The sequence below is a fragment of the Panthera pardus genome, unplaced genomic scaffold (assembly GCF_024362965.1).
Source record: "Panthera pardus isolate Hobbes unplaced genomic scaffold, ASM2436296v1 HiC_scaffold_22, whole genome shotgun sequence".
NCBI classification, from domain to species: domain Eukaryota; kingdom Metazoa; phylum Chordata; class Mammalia; order Carnivora; family Felidae; genus Panthera; species Panthera pardus.
In genome coordinates, this window is record NW_026526788.1 from 69,879,643 (window position 1) to 69,904,117 (window position 24,475).

The following is a 24,475-nucleotide window of genomic DNA, read 5'->3' on the forward strand; positions in this document are numbered from 1 at the left end:
TAGGGGACACTTACTGAGGACTCACTATGTTCCAGACACTTGCTAAAAGTGTCACATACATTTATTTATTTAACCCTCAGTTAGTTCACTTCATCTTATGAAACAGTGCTCTCAGTGCCGTCCTTTCCAATAAGGGAGCGGAGGTTAGAAGAGAGAAGTAACTGGCCCTCGACCACCCAGGCAGTAGACAGAAGGTCTGCGCTCACAGCTGTCCCAAGCCCATCCTCTGAAGCACTGAGTACCGGGCGGCACACTACCCACTAGGGGGCACCTAGGACGAGTGGTGGAAGATGCCCACCTCGTTGCAATGCAGGTAGCTGTTCTTGGCGTGAACCAGGTCTGGGGAGTCAACCACCGTGGTGAACTTGATACTGTCTGGTTTCTTACGGTATTTAGTCTGTAAGAAAAAGGCACAGGTTCCCATAAAACCGGTGAACAGCATGCATTTTTCAGCATGCATCTTCACTGCACCACCGGCTCAGTACCAAATGGGCCAATGACACGACTGGAAAACAAGTCTCTCTTCTTGGCGGGTAGCTCACAGGGGTATACAAGAGGTCCAAGCGGCCCCTGTGATAAGGAACATTTTACCACTATTTACTCTCTCTCTCTCTCTCTCTCTCTTTCTCTCTCGAAAGCTGCACAATAGCCTGGCTCATCACAATAAAGGAATTCAGTAGAGGGGAGAATTCAGCATCAGCAGGGTCCCAGTAAGGTCTGTTACTAAGAAATGGAAGAAGGCAATGCCACCCTCAAGGGGACGCCAGGGCAAGAATCTCCAGGCCACCAGTACGGTGGGGAGTTGGGTTAAGGTAACCATTCCCCGCGCAATGTGTAACACCTTCTGAAATCAGATAAGCCCCAGACACTGGGCACTCTGAGTAAACTCAGGAGGTGGATGGCAAGTTCTGTGCCCCCATGAAAACAACGGGCCAGCTTAGCTCATGACTACCGAATGTGCCTACTGAGAACCTTCTAGCACATCATCTGTCTCTCACTGCCCATTGGGAACATGCCTTTAACTCCCCAGCAAGTGAATTCATGTGGAGGGAGATCTTGTTCAGTCTTGCCACTGGGTTGCAAAAGGCCAAGAAAAACACTGGGCGTCCAGTGGCCACGGGGCCCTCTTGGGATCTCCACCCTGTAAGCAGGTTCCCTTTGCAGCAGAAAGTGAATGCTATAGGTTGCACGTAAGATAGGGTCGGGTTAGTGGTACCTCGCTGATGAGTTCTCCAGCCTTCTTTGCACTCTCTAGCTGTGGGGAACTCAGCGTCAACCATCCCGTCCCCTTCATGCCCATCAGGTCGGACTTGTAGCGAAACTGCGGGAAGAAAATCATTGGCTTTTACCAAGAGAGTGTCTAAGACTGTCGGGGCATTCCTAGATCCTTGATTTGTAATAATGCTTCATCATGACGTGTCAACATCTTCATTCGGAGTGTGTCTGCACATCGTTAAGTCCAACCACGTGAGTTCGTGCACTCTGCCAGGAATTAAATAATGGATCGTGCCTAAGATACAAGAAGACCCCACCTGTGAACTGGCAGGGTTAGAAGCCAAGGTAATGGATGCAAATGATCGCTTGAAGGAAGAGTGGAGATCTACACCCAAGCCCAGGCATCTGCCTGGATTATTTTGTTTCCTTCTGGCAGTGAGGTGACTGCCTGCCTGCCTGCCTGCCTACATACAACAGTTTTGCCCACCTCCAGGTGATGAAAGGGCTTTGAGCTCTGGGTCAAACCTGCCGTGACGCGGAGCAAATCACTTTACCAAATGTGACTCAGTTTCTCTCTGTGACAGCTGAAGGTGGTAACGACCCTTCTGTGCTCATGAGAATGCCTGAGGGTCCTCAGGAGCAAAAGCTGCTCTATGTGTTGGATCTGTTTTTGTCTCGTGGTGGTTTGGGGGGCCGGGGAGGGGGGCAGGAGGGCGCGGGGACAATTACAGCAGGACCCTAAGAAGGGCACAAGCTTAGATACAACCGGCCTACAGTATGGGAGCCAATTTAATCTTTTTGTGCCTACGTTTCCCTCCCCCTGCCACCGTTCCCCAGGATTTGCTCATAAGGTCAAAACGGGCTGGGCTTTATCACCCTTTTTTTCATTTTAAGGACTCAGAAGATTAGAACTATAGCAGCATCCCTGGGACAAAATTGTAAGTGCTGCTGTAGGACAATGAGTCTGATCAGGAGTCTCCTAAAACATTAGGTCTTAGTACCATCCCTCCACCTGCCCACCATTATCTAGGATGAGACAGTCACATGAACGCTTTTCTTCTTCTCTTTATGGAAATTAGGCATTTTTTAAAGGTGGAAAAAGACCCTCTAAGGAAATCTGAAATTTGGATCTAAACGAAGTTGATAGCGTTTCTCTAATTTAGATACAAGCTCTGCTGTAACGCAAAATATCACTCCAGAAACCAGCCTCTCGGCCTTTTTAGTTCCTTTTCATTTCAGGATTCACAGCGTCCCTCACAGCTGGTCTCAAAGAGGGTCCGTTTCTGATCTACTGTCTGCTGGTTAATGCCCCCGTGCAAATTCCACTCTGCTTTCTAACTGGTGAAGGGAGGCATCACTCAGGTTCAGGAGCAGGCTTCAAAACCCCATGTCAGTAAGATTGCTTTTTATACCACGATCTTTCGGTCTACACCGGCAAAGCTTTTGCCTTCCACTCTGATAAAGAACAGAGAAAATTGGATAAATTTCTAAGTTAGAGAGAATAATCCGACAGGACCTCTTCACAGCCGGGTCTCGCTCCTTTCATACGCAAGATGAAGTGGGGAACACTCTTTCAACTTGCCTTTTGTTGAGCTGAACAGTACAATCGCAGGTAAGTCAGAAAGCAAGATGCAGGTTCCCCAAAGATCTGACTGCGCCTCAGACTCTCTTATAAATGGATCGTCTATTGATATTTCAGCTCCCAGCCCAGGTTGGACTATTCACGCAGACCCTAAAAACAACACGCCTGCCCCAGACTTCACGATGAAAGAGGGGGAGAGAGAGGGGAGTTGAGAAGAATCAGCTACCTACCCAAAGATGGTTTTAAAGAAGGATTCTAAGATAATAAGAGAGCCTCGCACGCTGCCCAACTGCATCTGGCTTCCCCAAATGGCAGTCTTGCTGTTTTCCCTTGCCTGGAAGCCACCTTCGGGTTCGTACGTGGGGTTTCCCGGCACCCCCATTTTGCAGCACCGGCTGCAACTGGGTCCCGAATTTCCAACGATGTAAACAACTGCCAGGAGGCGGCCAGTGGGAAGGTGTATTTGTCATATTAATGGGACCCTTCATAATCACTCTCTTGCACAGGGTGTGGTTTGCTTTAGACTCATTATTTCATGCATTGTTCATGGCATCCTTCAAAGGAGGGATTCTTATGCCCATGCGCAGAACAATTTCGGTGTTCGACTGACTGCTCAGATTCTCAGAAGAGCCACCGGCGGCTGTCCACTCGGTGTACCACGCAGGCGGTCATTAAAGGAACCCTTAGGAGTCAGAGCACCTGGGGTCCTAATCCAGCCACGCGGGGGAGCCAAAGAGCACTGAACTAGGAGTCTGGACACAAGAGCCCTGCTCTGCTTCTTGCTGTAGGGTCTGGAGCAAGCCATTCCCCTGCCAGCCTGTGACCCAGGGCAAGTTATTTAAGATTACAGGTGCCTTAGCTGCCACATCTGTAAAAACAAGAGGAATAGCAGTATGCACCTAGATACTAAATGAGATAGTTGGTGCAAACCATGTAAACAAATGCCTGGTCCGGAATAAACGTTCCAAACATTGTAGCTAATGTTATTGTTGTTTCTGATGGAGAAACTGAGGCTCACGGAGCTTACAGAGTCTACCTGAGGTCATGCAGCCGTAAAGGGTGGGGTCAGGGCTGTCCCCTTGACAGTCCCTGAAGGTGCTCTCCAGGACTCCCTGCAGCCCCCGCACAAGATCATGGCCATTCACTGTAGAGCACTGCCTGGGCACAGCATGTATCTCATACACGTCCCGAGGCAAGCATGGCTTGAGCAACTGTGGCCTGAGACCTTCGACCTGGGGGAGAGCACCTCTTGGCTCCCTCTGGCCCGACCCACAGCTTTCTTTCTGGCCAGGGTAGGAGAGGGCAGGAGAAGCAGCCGGAGGCTGGGGGCTACTGTTCCTCCCCCAGACCGAGCCGAACTGAGTCAACACACACGGAGCCTTTGTTTCTTTTTCTATACAACATAACTACATGAAACTAGATTTTCAATAACGACCACAAGAAAACTGAAGCCTCAGAACCAGCTCAACATTACGAGGTGCCCTCTGTCCTCTTGCACTCTACCCGCCCCCCACCAAATGAACAAACTTGAAGTTTAAAAAGCAATGCATGAAACATCATTCGGTGATTTAAAAAAATTAAGCCATAGCTTCTCAGCATTCCAAATTTTAATACATATCCTATTTCATAAAGTGTGTAAGAATGCCAGCTATCATCTCTTGGAAAGTCCTTTGCTTTTTAGATTGTTTTTCCTACATTTTTTAGCATTAAAATATCCTTTCTTTTCAGAAAAAAAAACTGTGATATAAATGGTAGCTTGAAATAATGTTTAGGGTTTTTTTTCTTACTTAGTAAAGTAAAAATCTGAGGGCAATCTGGGTGGCTTAGTCGGTTAAGCATCCAACTCTTGATTTCAGCTCAGGTCATGATCTCAGGGTTTGTGAGATAGAGTCCCAGATTGGGCTCTGTGCTGACAGCACGGAGACTGCTTGAAATTCACTCACTCTCTCTCTTTCTCTGCCCCTCCCCCTCTTAAAATAAGTAAATAAACGTGAAATAAAAATCTGACATTATACTGATGCCACCCTCTTAAAAACATCTATCCGTGAACCTTGAGATCTGAGGTCACTGGTCAAACCTCTTCGCTTCTCTGTTGGAGGGACAGACGCCTAGAAAGCAAAGTGAAAGTTCCAGGACACAGAGTCAGTGGGTGACAAAGTGGGGCTTCCCACGAGTGTCTTGGGGCTCCCGGCTCGGCTCCCCTCACCTCTCCCGGGTGGTCTCTGTATCTGCCCTGGAGATTCCCCCCCAGGAATAGACCATTGACAAGATGGTCATGCCATGCACCATTCTTGGAGATGGCAGGACGGCCATCTAGCAGGTGGAAGGCCTTCCTAATGGAACTTGGGCTGGCCCCTTAGTAACTACATCCCCTGTGTGGAGCCCGATGACCTCCCCCTGCCCCACACTCGACCTGACTGGGATAACTACCATTCCAGTGAACTGCGATGAATAATTAGGTGGCCAGTGTATCATGACATCACGGAGTCCGAATTCATCACCAATTATGTGTTTATAATATTCTGTCTGTGCCGTGTAACTAAACTCAAGAGCGGTCGTTGCCCTAAAGGTAACCAGAATCGAGACCTTGGTGTAGAGAACAATCAAAACAGCTAACACTTCCTGGCACGTTTCTATGCACCGGGCACCATGCGAGGTTTCATATAGGCCAGTCCTAAACTGAGAACTGGGTTCTCAACTGGGGGCAGTTTTGCCCCCCACGTACACCTGGCGATATTTCAAGACATTCTGACTGTCACACCGGGGGGAGGGCAGTGCCATGGCATCTAGTGGGTAGAGGCCACCATGCACCAGACGGGCCCCACCATGGAGAATCACCCAGCCCAGAACATCTGAGGTGCTGGAGTTGAGAATGCTTGGTACGAGAGCTCCTTCCTCCGAGGGCTGAGAGAGACAACACGTACAAGTTCACGTGGTTCAGTGCCTGCCACACAGCACGTGCACCCCAGTGCTGACCACGCCCACATTATCATCGTTACCTTGTCCCAGCGGGAGACACTGAGTCCTGGAAGGAGGAGGGAACTGATGTCAGCATGTATGGGAGGGGCTGGTGCCCTGGCCTGGGTGAGGACCTCTCTTTTCTGGGTCTCAGTGTCCACACCTGGGTTGTAGGAAGCCTGACTCCCCTGCAAGGAGCTCCCTCCTCGAGAGCAAGATGGGTGAGATGGTGGGTTCTGGGGTCAGTCCTGCCCGGGCATCTCCCAGTGACCTCATCTGGGTAAGAGGAGTCATGACTGTCCCCACCTCGCAGCATGTGGCAAGAGGGACACTCAGGCAGGCAGGCAGACAGCGTCAGCTGTGGCTGGATCACTGTTTGCCAGGCATGAGCTTCCCCCCCACTGCATACCGTCCAGCCCCTACTCTCTCTCGGACCCCCGCTCCAGACCACATCCTCCTCACTCGCCCACTTCCTTTGTGCTGGCCTCAAATAGGCTGGGGCTCCTCCCGCTCAGGGCCTTGGCCTTTGGACTTGCTATTCTGTTGGCTGGAGTGGTATCTCCTTCCCTCAACTTTGGTCTTTGCTCAAATGTTGCCTTTTCAGTGCCCTGGCCCCGCCCTCCGTTTTAATTTGCACACACACAGGTCCACCCACCTACCCCCCCTTCCCTGCTCTGTGTGTCTCCACCACGTGTGTCCACCCGACGTACCACGTGTCCTACTTATCACAGTCCTTCTCCCTCCCAGATCATGGAAGCCCCGGGAAAGTAGCAGTTTTTGACTTTTCTATTGACCGTGGTAATTCCCAGGGCCTGGAATGGTGTAGTAGGTACTCAAGAAACAGTTATCAAACAGCCGAATGATTCCAACCTAGATGGCCCGACACAGACCCAGCAAGTTTTAGCTTTGGCGGGGGGAGTGGGGGGGACCGAAAGGCAAAGGAAGAAGCAGAGATTTACATCCAGCCTCAGCGGGGGGAGGAAGGTCAGGGGCTGGCGTGCAGCCCGAAGGTCCCCTACCTCACTCTGCAGGGCGTGAGCTCTCTTGGCCCAGGACATCTTCAGGTCCTCAGGCAGCGCCGTGAACTCGTGGCACCATGTCCTGTAGTCGCGATCGCTGGCTAGGGCCTGGGCCTTCCTGGCGTGGACCAGGTGCACCATGTCCATGGGCAGGTGACACTGGGCTCGGCTGCCCGCCGCCCCCCGCCTGTACTGAAGCTCGCTCTGCAGCTGGCCCACCCGCCAGCAGTGCCGGAGCCGGGGGTCCTCGCTCACGCTCCGGGTCCCGATCAGCCTACCTCGCTCCTTCACAAAGTCATGTCGGTAGAGAAACTGGAAGGGGAGACTGCAGTCAGGGGCCGGCCTTCGGCCTGCTTAAATCCCACCTGCATGGTTTCACTGCCGACCCTAGAAAACTCACCCACTCTTCCACTAGGAGGTGATGATTATAAGAAAAACCTCAGTGAGGGTGGCATGAGAGCATGCTTCCTCCCTGGGGGATGAACAATTAAAACAGCGCTCCATTCTTCCTACCTAATTAAAACCATATCCTCAGGACCAAAGGAAGGGCCCCACTCCCCTTATGTGTGTCCTGTGGCCAAAAGGAATTTATCAAAAAAGGTAAAAGAAAAACTTGTGCTTTAACCGTTTGTACTTTGGCAAAACATTAAACCCAAAAGACAGGATCCATTTATTTGAAGTCCACGCTTTCTGTGATTTGTTTGTGGGAAAGAGAAAGTCACCTTCATGTCCCAAAGCTATGGACGCTATCAACAGAGTGGCTGAAACACAGCTGGCAAATCCTAACGCCAACGTGTGAAACTACAGAGAGCCAAGAGGGAGATGCGTTACGGTCGTATTACAATTTCTCTTACGAGTTCTCTGTCGAATTCTGGGCGCAGTTAGAAAGCAGGCAGCTCACGCGTTACAGGGGGACCGCTGGCGAGACCCCGCCATTAGAAACAAATCCTAATCGCTTTCCTGCTGGAGACCTTTGCCTGAGTTTAGCTTCGGATTAACAGAGCCTTTCTTTCCCTCCCTCCGTCAAAGAGTCTCATTCCTAACTAATATATTCTGCAGGTGACATCCTGTCTCACACGGTGATAGATTTGCTTTAATTCAGGAAAATCAGCCGTAGACATTGTTTTACAAGAAGTTAACAGAAATTAGGCAAAATGGAAGGTCATATCATTCAACTCACATCACTGGCTATATCTCCAGAGACGCGAGCAGCCTGGAAGGGAAGAGCGTCTATCGTCAGCTTGTAGCCTTGAGCACGGAGATTACGCCAAGACTCCTTGTATTTGGCCTACAGTAGGAACACATGTAGATCTTCTTTAAAAAAAAAAAAAGAAAATTACACGAACCAACGAACAAAGGCTACCCCTTTCATTTGTAGTATGGCGTTCGAGAATCGATTTCTGACCAGCAAAAGCTCTCTCTTTTGCAAAGACAATCTCATTAGCATTCACACTGGCGTGCTCTCTGACGCATATGTACGTGCCACACTTGAGGAAAAATGCATTTACCATGAGCATCTAAAAGACGTTTTTTAAGTTTCTGGGAGAACCAGAAGGGCCACCGTTAGAGCCCATCACGGCCACAGACAGACGTGGCTTTGGAGCACGTCTGCACCTCAGCTTACGTCAAGAAAGGCTTACGTCACTCAGATTGGCCGCGTTTGCTTTGGCTCGGGCGAACTCAGGCAGACCCAGGGTCATTGTGTACCGGTGCCTCTCCTCGTCCCCGGCTGCTTTATAGAGGCGCTGGGTAGAAAAAGAACGAAGAAAAAGCAAGGAGATAACGCTCAGTGCTTCTGCAACGCTGCAGGTCCCTCGCTGGCAAGCGGGAAATAGGTTTGCAGAAATAGGTTTGCGGAAGGCCACTCGCTGTGTCACAGATACACCTTCAGCCCTGGGGAAGATCTTTCTTTCAATAAAGTCAGTTCTTTCATGAGTCAAATTGAGTGACATAAAAGGAGTATGTAAGACACTGCAAGTTGCTTCTGACGGGGTTCGGGACAGGTCACCCCAAAATACGGCACCTTGGCGTACTGAATGCTTTAAGCTGAAGGAATCTGGGAAACAGCAGGTGCCAGAAGAACTCTTTCTTCTCCCCTCTCCTGAAGCAGGTCAGAAGACCCTCCTGTGAGAGATGCCCTCCCCACACCCAGAGGCGATGAGCGTCCTTATCTCTGAAGACGGAGGGCTGCAGAGAGGAATCTGAGCGAACAGACCGAGCTAAGTGTGCCCCTGTTCTTAGCTCATCACGTTTTGCCGTGACTCTCCACTCTTCATCGAACCTCGTACTGAAACGCTCAGGTCTAACCCGTTTCTTCTGTCTTCATTTCCTTATGAAGGCTCCCCGTACCATGTAAAACTTGAGTTAAATAAACTAGTATGCTTTTCTTTTGTTAATCTGCCTTTTGTTACAGAAGCCGCACTGAGACCCTATGTTGGGTAAAAGAAAAGGTAATTTTTCCTCCTTACGCTTTGCCCAATAATAGGCTGAGGAAAGAAAACCGCATTTAGGAACACTATCAAAGCTCTTCTCATTGTAAACTTTTCCCTTGAGGATATAGTGTACAGACGATAAATACCAAGATCCAGGGGGATTTGGGAGAAGCCCTGGTTGGCGGAAGGGGGGCTCCCAAACTCTGGTCTGCATCCTTTCCTAAAGCCCCAGCTCCTTCCGTGAGCAAACTCCCACCAAGGCCGCCCTGCATGGCCTCCACCAGTTATGAAAACACCTATTCTTGTGATCAGAAATGGCTCTGTGACTGGTGAGTTCTCTGAGGCCAGAGGTCATCACAAGAGGCAGTGTTACCCCATAGCATCCAGCTCACGCAGCAGGCAGGAAAGCCTGGACAGGAATTTAAAATTGAGAACGGTCGCTACCCAAGCTCTTGGGGACATTCTTATCCTACGCTGCTGTCTCTTACTTTTTGACTTGGGGGAGAGTGGACCCTAATTGTATAAATAGCCAAATCTCAACTGGCTTCTAAAAGAGTCAGGAAGAAAATCTGAAAAACTCAGGACGATGCCAAATTTAATTCTCTGCCAAGCTCAATTTCTGTTTCAAACTTGCAAGACAGCCACCAAGAAGTAGAACCAAAGGGGCTGGAACACTGATTTTATGTAATAAGATTCCTTCCCCTGAGTGCCGCTCTGGTAGAGATATTTAAATAAAGTGAGCAAACAGCAAGTAAGGGAGGAGGCAGAAATTCCAGAGGTCCGACCAACAGCATTCTACGTAACCGGCCTTGCATCAGCACCCCTGAATAACCACACATCCTTCCGAGAATAATCATCAGAATGACCACGGACGTGCGGTTAGCCATTATGTTCCTAGACAGAACAGATGAACGACGGACCAGTACTCTCAAACTTTAATGTGCCAAGGAAACACGTGAGGACCCCGTTAAAGGACCATGTGCATTCAGTGGGTCAGGGGTGGGGCCCGAGGTTCAGCACTTCTAACAAGCCCCCCAGGATATCCTGCTGGTCCGTGATTGCCCTTGAGGGGCAAGACTAGAGTCTGAACCAGATTTCCAACTAGGCCTTCCTTCCCTCTGGAAAATGTTTACATTCCATATGTGACGTTCTTTTCTTTCCAAACCCCCATGCAAACACGCATGCTTTTTCCCGGCCCCGACCCCACAAATACACGTTATTTTTAACAAGCTAGCAGTTTTTAAAAAGGCCATTCCAAAGCCATCCGATTTTACCTCATTGGTAATCTGGTTGCTGAGTTTTGCATGAAGGAGGCTGGGGGTGTCTGTCACAGCTGTGTACTTGAATGACTGGGGATGCTGACGGTATTTACTCTGAGGGAAGAAGACGACTTGTTAGGCATCAAACCAAAAGGAGACGAAGCTCTCTAAGCACTGGTTATAAAATCTCACTTTGCAAAGGCTGCTAGTCTGTTCCCCGGAATCCAGTCCGACACCTGCTCTCGTGACCTCGGAGCTCAGAGGGAGGAAGACGCAGAGGAGGACAGGACGGACTGAATCAGATGCTTACCCACAGGAAGAGGAGAGGACATCTAGCCCTTTGCCATGAATGGGAACGTGACTATTGAAATTTGCAGTTTGCTCCCGACCTTTGTTCACTGGAGACCCAGAGCCCCTCGGCTCTGGGAATGTCCCAGAAAGAACTGTGCAGCTTTAAAAAAAAAAAAAAAATACCGATTGCCTGCACCCCGCCCCGGGAGACCAGGATTCATTAAACTGTCAGTGGGCCCAGGCATCTGTATTTTTTTTTCAAACTCCAAAGACAATTCTGATGCCCCACCAGGTTCAGAAACCACTCTCTTTTGAGATTTCACTGGAAAAGTAAAGCGCAAAGTTCAATCTGAACTCCCACGGTGAGGCCAGCTCCGTTTTCTCAGAGCTCCTAATCAATGTGTGAGCCCACCTGATACTTCCAGTGCCCTCCGTTATGCCCTCCTGTCCTTGCATCTACAGTGAGTGGACGTCCCAGAGCCCTTGCAGGTGTAAGTAAGATTCCTCAGAAGCTCAAAGGGCTTAGAATTCTAGACTTCTGTATTTTTACCATGAAATTATCACCAAGCTTCTAACAACCATTTCCCAGCCACCAGAGAAGCATAGTTGCTTGGACTATTAGCGCTAATCCTCATAAAAACTTAAACGAGAGGGGTAGGAGTACCCCCATTTAACCGATTACAAAGGTGAGACTCAGAGAGGGCAGGTGACAGGCTGGAGGTCACACAGCAAATGAGCACTGGCCTAGGATTTCAGTCTCCATCTGTTGGTCTCCAAAGCCGGCCTTTTTGTCATTGTACCACAGGGCCACTCTTCAAAGGGACCCTAGGGAAGCAGATCTTACGAGTCAGTGAATAATTCTTATGTGTTCATAAGGGACTGGCTTGATATGTGCAAAGCTGTCTTAAATGACATCCAGTCTAAATGGAGGATCTCATAACAGAACAGAGGCCCCAGAAGAGGTTATGTGGTGAACGGCCACGGTTAACAGTTAACCTCTAACTGGCTTCAGCAGGAAGAAGTAAGCTGAATGCTTATTTGTCCCGTGGAAATAAGACGGATACCCCTCAGCCCTCCAGGGTCCCCGGTCACCTCACTGATGAGTTCAGATGCCTTCTTTCTCCCTTCGATCTCTAACGTGCCTGGAATGACACAGGGAACGCCTCGCATGAAGTTCAGGTCTGACCGGTACAAATTCTAGAAGAGACAACACAAGGAATCAGAAAAGCCAAACTCACAGAACAAGGAAGCAAGGAGAAGCCGGAGGACCCACGAGAGGATAACGTCGTAATTAGAACTCACGGCCAAGCCAGTGTCTCCAGACAGAGCATCCTCAACAAACACACGGTGCCTCCCAGTAAGTGTTTGTGGGGGAAACAAAAATGTAGGTCAAAAGAAAAACGATTCTGCTGTCACCTGTCTCCGTAGCTTTGGAGGGAGGTGAGGCAGGTTTTTATCTTCATGGGGGCTATCCAGACATAAACGCTGGAGTGGATTGTGCTTGGAAAGTCAGTTGTCTTGGGGCAAATGTGGAAATGACGGTTTAATAGGCCTTCTAAAACAAAACCCAGCAGCAGAGGGTGGCGTTAATTAATCATGGGTTAAGAAAGAACTAATAAATGAATCCAGAATCATCTGGCACAGGCCTGTCTGTGTGGGTAGGCGCGAGTGTGTGTACCTGAGTGATCCGGGCTGACAGTTTAAAGGGTCCCCAAATTCGCTCCCCTGCAGCCACCCAGGTGCCCCCCCCCCCCGCCCCCGGCCGTTGCTGCCTTCCAAGTGCTGTCACAGCGAGAGGCAAGGGCAGGCGAGGGCTCTGCTCAAGTGACACACAGGCCCTGAGCTGAGCGTGGCAGCTCCATGGTTGCAGCTGCTCTGGGGTTCCTGACAGTTTCTGGCAGCCGGTAAACACCGTACACGGGCGGAAAACCCGAACAGACGACAGATACCCAGATCTGAGTGTCCCTTTGCTTCCAGGCACTGTCGAACCAGGATGCAGGTTTTGTGCGGTGTTTTGCTTTCCAACCCCAGCCTGTTACTTGCAAAGCCCATAGCACAGAAACCTAGAAAGGTAGGCAACAGGGGGAGTGCCAAACAGGACGCTGCCGCCTGTGGAGGGGAGACATCCGGGATCTCTTTGGGGGTGAGGAAATCCTCGGTGCTCCCCAATAATCCCAGGCCACCTGCTTCCAGAAACAGGTGACTCGAGCTTGACACGCACGTGGGAGGCCCGTGAAGGTCTCCACCACTCGTCGCGGGGACCCAGGAAGGACTGCTGGGGCCCGGATGCCCTGCCCTCCCCCACACACTCGCCTCTGCCTGAAGTGGGTCCGCTCTGACCCCAGCCTCTCCTAACGGAGCATGGCCTCCCTCAGAAAACGGGCAGCCTGGGAATTTACGAAGCACGAAGAAGAGCCCCCCCCACCCCCACCCTGGTCAGACCTGAGGCCAAAGGCAGTGCCGGTAGCAAATCTTCAACATGCAAAACATGTGAGCGGAGGGCATCCTGGTCAGACGCCATCTAAGTTCACGTGTCAGCCCCCCTTTCTCACTGACAGTTGTGGGGTCTCGGGCAAGCTCTCTCTTTAACTTCTTCAAGCCTCCCTGTCATTTCTAAAATGGGGTAAAGACTACTGATACGGGGTTATTTCGAGGTTCAAATGAGATCATGTGTGAAAACGTCATGTTTGGAACCAGTGGATGTTTCCCGTTGCCATTAGATCTGTGCAACTGTGCTGGGCAGGAGCACGGGGCAGCGTTTCCCAAGAAGACCCCGGTTTGGGATTTCTCACCTCCGGAATCCCCCGCGGCACCAACGGGAGCTTGGAGTCACTGCCTCCTGGTCAAATCTGAGAGGACAGAGCCCTGAGAGAGAGGCCAGGTCCCCTTACCTCGCTCTGCAACTTGTGGGCTCTCTTGGCACAGCTGAGCCTCAGGTCTTCGGCCAAGGAAGTGTACTGGGGGAGCGGGTGTCTGTAGTCCTGGTCGCTGGCCAGGCTCTGAGCCTTCCTGGCATGCACCAGGGTCACCATGTCCAATGGCAGATGGAAGTGTGCCTTGGAGAGTTCAAAGCCTTTCTTGTAATTCACCTAGAGGGGCAGACAGATCAACAGCCGCTATTTCAAAGCCACCATTTGCACAGGGACCACCAGGGACAGCGAGTGCAGTGAGAGTCTCCCAGGTGAGCCCCGGAGACGTTCTGGCGGGACCGCTGCTCCTTTCTTGTAGGGACTGGCTTAATTAGCAGGATTCATGACACTCACCACCCTCAGCTCCTGGAGGTCACTGACTTAGATGATGAAGGCCCACGGCTCCCCCAGTTGGGGCAATACAGAAGTGCAGGAGACCTACATCACATCACGTCAGTGATTCCCTTGCTGGGTCTTTAGATCTTCCCATTTGCCAGAGGCAAGAAGGTACGTGGCTAACCTGTGAGGGCACGGGGCCCGCCAGAGTTTCTCCCCCTCCCCCTGTCAGGTTCAGACTTTAGACACCGGGGACTCCCTTCTCAGGCTTAGCCGATGAACAGCTTCTTCAAAGCATCAGACGACATCCTAAGAAGTCTGGGGGCAGGGGCGCCTGGGTGCTGAGCAGGTTGAGCATCTTACTCTTGATTTCGGCTCGGGTCATGATCTCACTGATCGTGAGTTCAGGCCCCGTGCTGGGCTCTCCGCTGACTGTGCAGAGCCTGCTTGGAACTCTCTCTCTCTCTCTCTCTCTCCCTTTCTCTCTGCTCCTCCTCTTCTCGCTCTCTCAAAATAAATAAATAAACTTGAAAAATGTAATTGAAAAAAAAAGAAATCTGGGGGCCAACAGCAGTGGGTAGACGCTTGGAAAGTCAGTTCTGAGGGATGGGTATTCCCAAGAGGCACGCTGAGGGAGGAGAGGACAGACCACAAGCTCCACGGCAGTCCTCAGAGAAGCTGCCGGAAGGTCTGCGAAGCTCACTCTGGGCTTTCTCAGGAGTCAGATGCGTAACTTCCACCTCCGCCATCTTTCCCGGAGCCCCGGCCACCCCTCCCTTACCTCCTGCTCCCATCTAGCACCCTCCCCTGACCCCTAGCATAAAGGCCAGGACAATTCATGTGCAACCCCACATTCTTCGGTCAGCACTCCAGCCCAGAAAGGGGTGGGGGTTTGGGGGGGAAGAATGTTAGAAATGGGGAAACTGAGGCGGAGAACATGTGAAGCTGTGGACAGAGCCTGAGATGGAGGGCTGGCACCATATTCACTTTCTAGCTGATCTTAGACAAGGGACTGAGGCGCTCAGAGTCTAGGTCTTATCAGTAAACCGGGGTGGATAAGACGATAATGTTCCTCAAGAGAGTTCGTCCAATGGTTAAGGGAGACCCAGGGTGTAAAGGTGCTTCGTCCTTCGTAACACAGGGGATATACGTCAGCGTCTAGCCCCACCGTTTGCCAGCGCACATATGTACAAGGGGACACTGCATACACACTCGTGCCAGCATCCAGAGGGTCGAAACCACGGGCTGCAAACTCAGACGTTTCCAGGCACCCAGACGATAGCACCAGTGAGTAAGGCGGGCAGTGAGGGAAAAGGAGGCGGCCGCCTGACCAGGAGAGCATAGGTCCCTTCTAAACGGAGCTCTCGGTCGTCAACGTCAACTGTGGCCTTGAGGAATCCAGGGCCAGCTTCTGGCTGGAAGTCTACGACCTTTATGCAAAATGTTCCACTTTTAAAGGTTTGCGACTAATTCACTCTGCAGACCAAACAAAACAGCTCTGTCGTCCAAACCTAGCCCACAGGCCCCCGTTCGTGGCCACTGATCACATCACAGAATGGCCCAAGGGAGCTCAGGGGTCGTCTGGCTCAAACTGTCACTTGACGCAGGAAGAAGCTCAAGCCCAGAGGAGCCAAGGGACCCAACAAAGGCACACAGCTAGTTAGGACAGAGCCAACAGCCACAACCGGAAGGACAAACGACACACGCTGGCCGTGCACCATTAGGTGAGGGCCCCCCAGTCCCGCTGCATTTTTTTCTCCTACTTACTTCGCTCTGCAGCGAGTTCGCATACACTGAATGTGCAAGGCTGATATCGTCTTCCAAGCTCCGGGAGCCAAGCATCTGCCCTTTCATTTTCTCAAATGCCTCTTTGTATTTGTACTAAAGGGAAAGAGAGCGGGAGAGAGTAACAGCTCGGGGACAAGGGACACGGAATGGGAGAGGTGGGTATTGGGCGAAAATGTTTTGTTCTTTTGACAGTGACTGGGTGAGTTAAAAGAAAACGCGCGGGAGTCGTCAAAAGGCCTATTCTTTCATATGCAAGACTCCCAATGACTAAAGGGCTGGATATGAACTGGCAGGACATGTTAGCACTTGGGCGGCCCGCGCTGGAAGAAGGTGGGTGCATTGTTAACAGTCTCTGCACGCGGACTTGCTTTAGGAAAGCGCCTGGTGGAGGGTGCATTTCATCTGCCCGGGGTCCAGAGTTACAGTCCGGCATTTGGCTTTGTACCCCGGCTAGGGGATTTTTTTTTGTTGTATGGTATGTTCTCTCTCACTGGTCGTTACCAGATTGCCCTAACACAGTCAGTTGGGAAAGCAGAGGACAGTATCCACAGGCAAAAGAAGGCAGGGGTTGGGGGCAAAAGGAGTAAAAATCGGTTAGGATTAAACATTGACACGGTAATGGAGGTGGATGCTCACGTCACTTATGATTTCGCCGGAAGCCTTTGCTGCCTGAAATGGAATGGCATCCAGTCTCAATTTATATCCACCGTCTCGAAGTTTGCTCCAGGATTCCTTGTAACGTGTCTGTTGGGAACATGTGGACAAATAAAGACCTTCGTGTGACCTGGTGGTTCTGAGATGCTCATTACCAAGATGGGCATCGGCTTTGTTATGGGTTTTCTCCCCCAGCGCCCGGTTGGAGTTAGAAATCACTGCGTCTTAGCAAAAACCGAGAAAGAGTTGGAGCCTGCCTCACGCCCACCCACGGGAGGGAGAGTCTTTTGGGGGCGACTCGTTAGAGTCAGACAGACCCAGATTTCTCTGAGCAGCAAGCCGAGTGGAAGAAGGAGGCATAAGGCTGAGCGTGCACAGATCTTGACGTAAGATAAGGAGAACACAACTGTCTCTGTCGAAGAACAGGAAAGGGGGGGGTTGCTGATCAAGGTCACGGGAGGGAAGGGTCTCTCCTCGCCATAGCCGTTGGCTGCCCTCACCTATATTCTGACGCTCCCGCATTTCACCCCCTCAGTACCAACGCCTTTTGTAGTAAGGCGGTTTTCCTAGTCTCATTCTTGCAAATGAGCTTGACTCCTCTGTAGGACGGCCTACCTAGCCCGCAGAACTCAGCAGCGCAAATGAAAGCATGGGGCCCCTTGGTCACAAATATTACAAATTTCAAGATGGTGACAGCAGAGCATTCAAGTAAGCTCCAGGCCCTTCTGAGTACGGGATGCTTCTGAGCACAGGCTGCCGGGCACTGCCCAGGTCCCCGGATCCCCCGGAATGAAAGCCAGTGCCCCATCCGCCAGCCTCACCTCACTGATATTCATGGCATTCAGCTTGGCCAGGAGGACTTCAGGGAGGTCGGCTGTCTGAGTGTAATGGTGCTTTATGTTTTCTCCTTGTTCCTTATATAACCTCTGTGGAGGAAGAGAGGTTTTGCATTAAACCCAGGAGGTTCTTCCACACAGCCATCAGCCAAGTTACACTCCGGGAGACAAGGGACAGCTGCCACCTCCCCATAGGGACAGGATCTTGGGTGCCCTGCCTCCACCTGGATCCCACAGCCAGCACGGTGACACAGGCTTCGTGCCCTCCTGAGTCCTACGTCCCAGCTCAGAACACGACAGGCTGAAACCTGCCTCTGCGTTAACACTCTACTTGTAGCATAAACCCGACACGGTGTCGGATGGGAAAATGAGGTCTAGTTAACACCTAATAATTTTGTTATTAACCATAAAGCGTGGGAGGGCATTAAAATTCAGAAGCATGAAAGAGGGCTCTTCCACAGGGGACGTCTGGACCTACTTCGATCCCCACTCCCTTCCTCCGTCTCGAGGATTCTTGTGCTAATAAATGTCTACCAGGTGGGTCTGGGGTGTCTTTCATGCGGAACTCTGATTTGGGCTTATGACATCCTCATAGTGATGACACACGAAGTTGGCATCGGCCACCAGAGAAAGTTTCTAAGCCGGGCTTTTCCATCCCAAATCTTAGTAGCTGTGTCCAAAGTTTCTACGTATCACAGCACTGCCCCCTAGAGTTGGTTAGGGTAAGGAAGAAGCCCGGGTTGTTTTTCTTCATACAGAAGTTCTTGTTTGACCATCTGTGTTTTTCAGAATTTAATTTGTTTCTGATGGGCTGCTTGTCAAGAAATTATAAATTCCTAAACCCGTAAGTTTGTAAATCATCCCAAAACTTATTCTGATAGGCACTCAGGACATTTCCAAATGCCTGTTAAATAAGGCACAATCAGAATAAAATATTCAATTGGGAAGCATGAGAGATAATTTTGAAACTCCTCTTCACCAAGGGTTGCACATTTTCCTCACGGCAAGTCGAATGGTTTGAAGATATTTATAAGGCGTGTCTGCCCCACTTTACAAAGATCTGCGGGCCTCTCTCAGCAGAATCAGCCAAATGGGGTTAACCCATGTCCTAAAGTGAGTTTTTATGGGACCTCATCATTCAATTTGGTCTCCAACGAACGCCATGCAGTGAGGACAAAAGGCCAGGTCTCAGTTTCACGTTAAAAAGGGAAGACGGGAAGTGAGTTCACCGTTAGTCTCGTGCCCGCAAGACCCAAATCATTTCCAAAGTCTTTGGGGGAATTCAGAGAGCAAGAATTCCTGCCCTCGGGTCCCAAGGAGGACTAGCGGGGGCTGAGTCTTCCAGATGCCAAGAATTTTCACTCCCAAAGTTCCAGTTCTGGAAACAACACCTTAAAACAAAAAGGAGAGGGGAAAAGCACCCCCCCCCCACACACACACACACAAATCTTGAAGATATGCAAATGGGAAGACAGGAGAGCATGAGGGCAGTGGGGTGACAGAGCCCCACTTGGCATCAGAAGAGCGGTAACACCCCATTTGCATCCTAATGAGGAAGCACCCCCGCTAAGGTGCTCCTTGGCAAAGGACAAGGAGTTCCTTCATCCTTCGAACAACAGAAAGAGCAAGGCAAGGAACCCTCAGCTTCAATCGCAGTGTTGAAAGAAGAGCCCACTCTTAGAGTTCATAATGTATATATATTATCACTTACATCCACGGCTTGGGTATAACTAATTCTGGCCTGGACCATCTCCGGAGTGTCTTTAATACTGGTAAACTTCAAAGCATCTGGAGGCTGACGGTACTTCTTCTGTTGAGCAGAAAAAGATCAAAGCTGTGAATTTTGTGCCGCTCTTTCATGCCATTTGAAAGGGAAAATCATAGGTTGCTTGAGATTAGAGTGAATTTGTGAACATAATTATTATTCGGCTTCCTCCATCTTTATATCCTAGGTGCCTTCAGGTTAATATTTGTTTCAATTTAAGAATAACCTCATGTCAATTAACATTAAAGTATTTCTAGCTGGTGCAAAGAAAACATCGCGAAATTGGGTTATACCGGTAAAATACCGGGGGATGTACGCCTAGGAAAGGGTTCTTTTTGTGGGTTTCAAATGCTGCGTTGTTTACATCTCTTAGTTTGGGTCTCCCAAGCAAGAAGGTGGTTACATTTATCAATTGAAGCTTCCCGCTTTCCTTCCACGAAAGGACTTGGCGGAGATTATCACAGTCAAAACCCTCACATTTAACAGTCAGGGATCACAACTATTCAATCACTTTAGAACTTGGTTCAGTTAACACGAGCAAGGATTCTTTAGAATGTTACGATAACAAGAAGAAGGGTGCTATGGTTGAAAGGAAGGAGCTTACATTTTGAAAGACACTGGAAACAAACAAACAAACAAACAAACACAGAATCACAAAGAATTCCAATGCTGGCAAAGACCTAGATACCCAATTCTGATTCTAAAAGTCACGCTTAAATTAATTCCGGGTTTGTTTGTTTGTTTGTTTTTAATCCAAATACATTTCCAGGAGACTAGGACAGTCGCACTCTTAACGGACTTATGAAGTGTATCGTTCCTCAAATCAAAGACCTATTTTATGAACACTTCCTCATTTATCAGGGTCAGTTTTTGTAGCCTGGGTTGATTAAGGAAGACAGGGTTCGGTATCCAGCCATCTCTGTTGGGTCACTCTGCTAAAGTTTTATCAGAACACAGCCATGCTCGTTCACGTACACGGTGGTCTATGGTTGTGTTCACACAGAGGTGGCAGGGCCGAGGAGCCTCAACGGGAACTGTGTGGCCCACAAAGCTGAAGACACTCCCTATCTGGTCCTTTACAAGAAAAGGTCTGCCGACTCCTGCTTTAAGAGACAGGCGTGTATGCATCTGTGGTTTTCTCGGCAGTGTGTGGCATTCGGGCTGAAAATTAAGAGGTCAGCCAATTTGACACTGAACTGGAAGTGTGGGAAACAGAAGTGAGGTGATTAGGGAGAACGGCTGAAAGATTTTCTTGCCTTACTGAAGTTTGAGGACTGGCATGCAGCATAGAAGATAAGCCAATTTGTTGAGTAAGTCTGCAAAATGAGGTGGAAAATTAAGCCCACTGTGGGATAAACAGTTCCAGAAAGCTCCCTTGGATGCCAGACTTAGATGCATGAAAGAATCATCTTGAAGTCTAAATTGTGTGTATGATTTATTTTTCACATCCTTTTATGAGTGGGCCCAATGAGAGCTTAGGAGCATGAGTCTTCCAACCTAGATGTTTGCTGCGGCAAGTTTCTCAAAATCATCCTTTGAGGAAGGTCTTTCCTCAGTCAGGATGAACTACTTAGGGCAGTGAAGTGTCCACTGAGCCTTGAACGTTGACTAAGATTTCCTAAAAAATTAGGCCCATCAGAGTGAACCCGCTTTTGGAACCAGCTCTGTGACATGTCAGGCTAACCAGAACATTCTCCCATGGGAAAGATATCAACGCTGGGCAGGTGTGTTTGAAAAACCAACTTAGGTGTCTTTCTGTCCTACCTACACATTCAGTAAGAAAGTGTTCTCAAAACAAAGTCCCAGGAGGCTCATTACAAAGACTACCATCCTCTGTGGCTGCAGCCGTGGTGATCCCCTCCCCACCCAGGAAAATCCAGAAAGACCGGGTTACTCTGGAGGCAACTAGAAAAATTCTCACTTGCCTTCTGAGCAAGTTCCTCCCCAAACAGACATGAACAGAGGTGGGATTTGGGTTGTTCGAGGACGGGCAGCCTCCGTGTGAGCACGAGGCAATGACAACTCCCTGGTGTGTCTAGTCCAGTGGCTCTCCACCTTCCGGCAGCATCTGGAGACACTGAGGGTCGTCATACCTGGGCAGAGGGTGCTACTGGCATCTAGTGGGTGGAGGCCAGGGGTGCAGCCAGACACCCCACGTGACTCAGGACAGCCCCCACAACAGAGAGCTTTCGGAATGCCAATAGTTCTGAGAGGGAGAAACCCTGATCAGGTCTTTAAAAGACCTGTTTAATGAAACTCTCCCCAAAATGTGAGCAGACAGATCTTTTTAGCACGCTGTAATGCCTTAGGGTCCAGCTAGGGTGGCTGCAGGTGGACCGGCGTGAGATTTAAGTAGAAGTGAGACCCCTCAACAGGAGAGACCCGGGTCACGTGCTCCACACCACGTGAATATTCAAAAACTGTTTACACTGTGGCGGGAAGAGAGAGAGAGAGAGAGAGAAAACGGGCATCAAGTCCCGAAAGAGCTTTCTGGGTGCAATAAATGTTATCTTTTCATCATCTCTCCCTTGTTGCTTCATTAAAAAGGTAAGCTGGTGGGTAGCAATTGAGCTCTTTTTGATTGTCATTATTATTCATAATATCATTTGTCACCCACTTTGTTTTTGCCGGGGCTCTACGGGCCCCTACTGGTGTGTGTTTGGTATGTAGTTTCCCTCTAATTACCAGCCCTAGTCTGGGCTTCCGGGCCTTTCATGTAGCTTTGCCTTTTTCTTCGCCTTTTGAGTGGAAATTATTTTAATTTTATACAGCAATGCCACACGCCTAGTGCAGCCGGCCCTGTTGCACGCTGTCAGGAAATCTCACCTCGCTAATGAGTTCTCCTGCCTTCTTCGCCTGCTCCACATTTAATGACCCGGTGGCGACCCAGCCCGTGCCTTTCATCCACTTCACATCTGCCCTGTATTGGTTCTGATAAAGGAGAAAGAAGAAAAAGGCAGGCCATTGTTGGCGCGCAGACATTTAAAGGGCTGTTAACGGCTCCCAGATGTCGCCTTGGTGCTGGCTGAGTCAAATTAGATGCCACTTTTGTCTTATCCATTTCTGCACAGTCACAGGCAGGGCTCCAGAATGTCAATTAATTTCCCCTCTAATTGGAGCCTCCCGCTGCCGGTGGCGTTAGGCCCCACCCACGGGCGCCCGGGGGTTCAGCGGGAGGGGTTGGATCAACCTTGTCCCTCATTAGGGACGCGTGTCTACCTCGGGAAGAGGAGTGTCCTCATTGTCTGCTTTCCCCGTTTCCTTGTTGGAAATGACAAGCAGGGGAGAAGAAAATGAGAACTCACAACAGAACCCGGGTGGGGAGCTATTTGAGGGAATTTCACAAGACAGCCCAGGCCTCCCACGGTGCCGATTCCTTCCTATGCGCCTCGGTGCGGGGCAGGGGGCACATCTCATTTCTTTGCTCGCCGTGCGTGGAAGGAGTCGTTTTAATGGAAAGCCATTTAAATGGACGCTTCTCTAAAACTCGCGCATCACCTGTATCCCCCGAAACCGCTCTGCCGGGAAGGGTGTGTCTGTACCGCCCTCCCCACCGCCCGGCCCCCAGCGTGCAGGCAGCTGACCTGCCTTCTCAGCGCACAAGAGCCACCTGAAGGAGGAGGGGAGCCAGGTGGGGCACCCAGGAGAAAGGGGAGGGAGCGCTCAGGTTAGCGTGTGCCACTCTTCCCGCAAAGGGCACTGCCAGGGTTGGAAGGAGGGTGGGAGACCTCTCCCAGAACAGGCCGCGGTTGTGGAGGTCACCAACATGTCTCCCCCCCCGCAGTAAAACGAAAGAGGGAAAACAGACATAGAGCAAATGCCCCGGAAGAAAAAAGTCGCTGGGTGGTGGTATAGTATCTGAAGCGGGCAGAGCTCAAATAAAGGTTAAACCACTAGGAAAGCTGAGCTGTGTCCGCCCTGGGATCCAGAAGCAGGTATGTCAGGGGATACACTACCATCTCGGGGGCGGTGGCGGGGGGGGGGGGTGCTGGGGAAAACCATCGCGGCAACGCTAGCACACGCACGCGTGCACACGGAGCTTACGTCGCTCTGTAACCCGTACGCCTTCTTGGCCCATTCCACCCTCATGTCTGTGGGCAAAGCGGTAAAGTGATGAGATGCTGTCTTGTAGCCTATGTCTGTGGCTAGATGCTGAGCCTTGCGGGCGTGCACGAGGTGGACCATGTCCAGGGAGACGTGGCACTGGGACCTGGTGTCCTCGAACCCCTTCTTGTACTCCAGGTCGCTCTGCAGCTTGGACATTTGCAGCGAGTGACTCATTTGTGAATCCCCCTGGGCATCCTTCGCCCCGATCAGCTTCCCTCTGGACCTTTCATAACCTTCCTTGTACTTCACCTAAACAGGAAGGAGAGAGAGGGGCATTTTAGCATCTCCTAAAGGCATTGTTAATTTTCAAACTGAGGGTTTGAAAGTCCAAACAAAGCCAAACAACAGAATCTTACTAGAATTACAATCTTCCTATCATTGAACAGTGAAATAAAAGATTACTCATTATTTCCCTTTTCACCTCAGCTGCCAGGAAGCTCAGAGCTAAACTGAATGCTCAGCTATGCAACAGTCTATTCCCAAGTTCCTGGTGACATTCCATCTCTTGTCTGTATTCCTCCACCTCAATTTTTCTGGATTTATTTTTAAGTGGCCCGTTGTTTCCTTTCTGGGAATAGTGAAAACGTTATAAACAAAAAGTAGTCATGGAATGAAAATGACACAGAATAGCCCAAACACAGCTGCTGTTTGAGAAAGGGGCTCATATTCGCTTGGAAAAAGACCGACAGTAATGCGGATCAGAAGGAAAAAACAGATACAGAACTGCCTTAAAAACTGTAACAGGATAATATTATCAGGAGACCTGGGCTGTCCTCTCACCTGCACCAACAACAACCGTATTAATACCTGCCACCATTTATTGAACACTCACTGTGAGCCAGGCCTGGTACAAACCCAAGCCCCTCAAAGTGCATCTGTAGACCAGTGCTGGTTCATGAACTCTCACCAGGAACAAGATAAGGACCTTGTGCCAGAATGACATCACCAAGTTACTGTTTAGCTCAGCTGATATCTACATATATTTATATAGGAGAATATATTTATGTGCACGCATTTCTTCTGGAAGCAAGACTGTCTTGATGACATTAGCAGACTTTGTCTTCCACTCTGGCCTCGGCTTCTGATCTCACATCAGACTCCCGACAGATGGCAGTGGACTATGAACCGCTCGATACACGTCAGTTTGTTTCATTTCCTCGTAAACATTTTGCAACTGCTGATTTACCAATGAGTTAACTGAGATTTTGCAAGGTCAAACCACCTTCCCAGAATCACAATGCTCGGTCACTGGCAGGCCACGACATCCTTAGATAGTCCTGGAATGTCTCTGAGCCTCAGTTTATCTGTCACATAAGCCATTTAG

The 24,475-nt window shown here is 50.0% G+C and overlaps 1 protein-coding gene across 11 annotated transcripts in view; it reads right to left on the bottom strand.

Moving 5' to 3' along the window:
* NRAP (nebulin related anchoring protein) overlaps positions 1 to 24,475 on the bottom strand; it is a 70,273-nt gene that overhangs the window by 7,801 nt on the left and 37,997 nt on the right. For 10 of the 11 annotated variants that reach the window (XM_019459471.2, XM_019459472.2, XM_019459467.2 and 7 more), the window contains 14 exons: positions 23,089 to 23,400; positions 21,871 to 21,975; positions 18,991 to 19,089; positions 17,265 to 17,369; positions 16,426 to 16,533; positions 15,769 to 15,882; positions 13,648 to 13,845; positions 11,849 to 11,953; positions 10,481 to 10,579; positions 8,415 to 8,519; positions 7,955 to 8,062; positions 6,775 to 7,086; positions 1,217 to 1,321; positions 299 to 397 (listed from right to left, as the gene is read on the bottom strand). In XM_019459471.2, coding sequence (XP_019315016.1) covers positions 299 to 397; positions 1,217 to 1,321; positions 6,775 to 7,086; positions 7,955 to 8,062; positions 8,415 to 8,519; positions 10,481 to 10,579; positions 11,849 to 11,953; positions 13,648 to 13,845; positions 15,769 to 15,882; positions 16,426 to 16,533; positions 17,265 to 17,369; positions 18,991 to 19,089; positions 21,871 to 21,975; positions 23,089 to 23,400 — 1,974 coding nt within the window. The remainder of the gene's footprint in view (positions 1 to 298; positions 398 to 1,216; positions 1,322 to 6,774; positions 7,087 to 7,954; positions 8,063 to 8,414; positions 8,520 to 10,480; positions 10,580 to 11,848; positions 11,954 to 13,647; positions 13,846 to 15,768; positions 15,883 to 16,425; positions 16,534 to 17,264; positions 17,370 to 18,990; positions 19,090 to 21,870; positions 21,976 to 23,088; positions 23,401 to 24,475) is intronic. The other variant, XM_019459475.2, reaches the window with a different exon arrangement.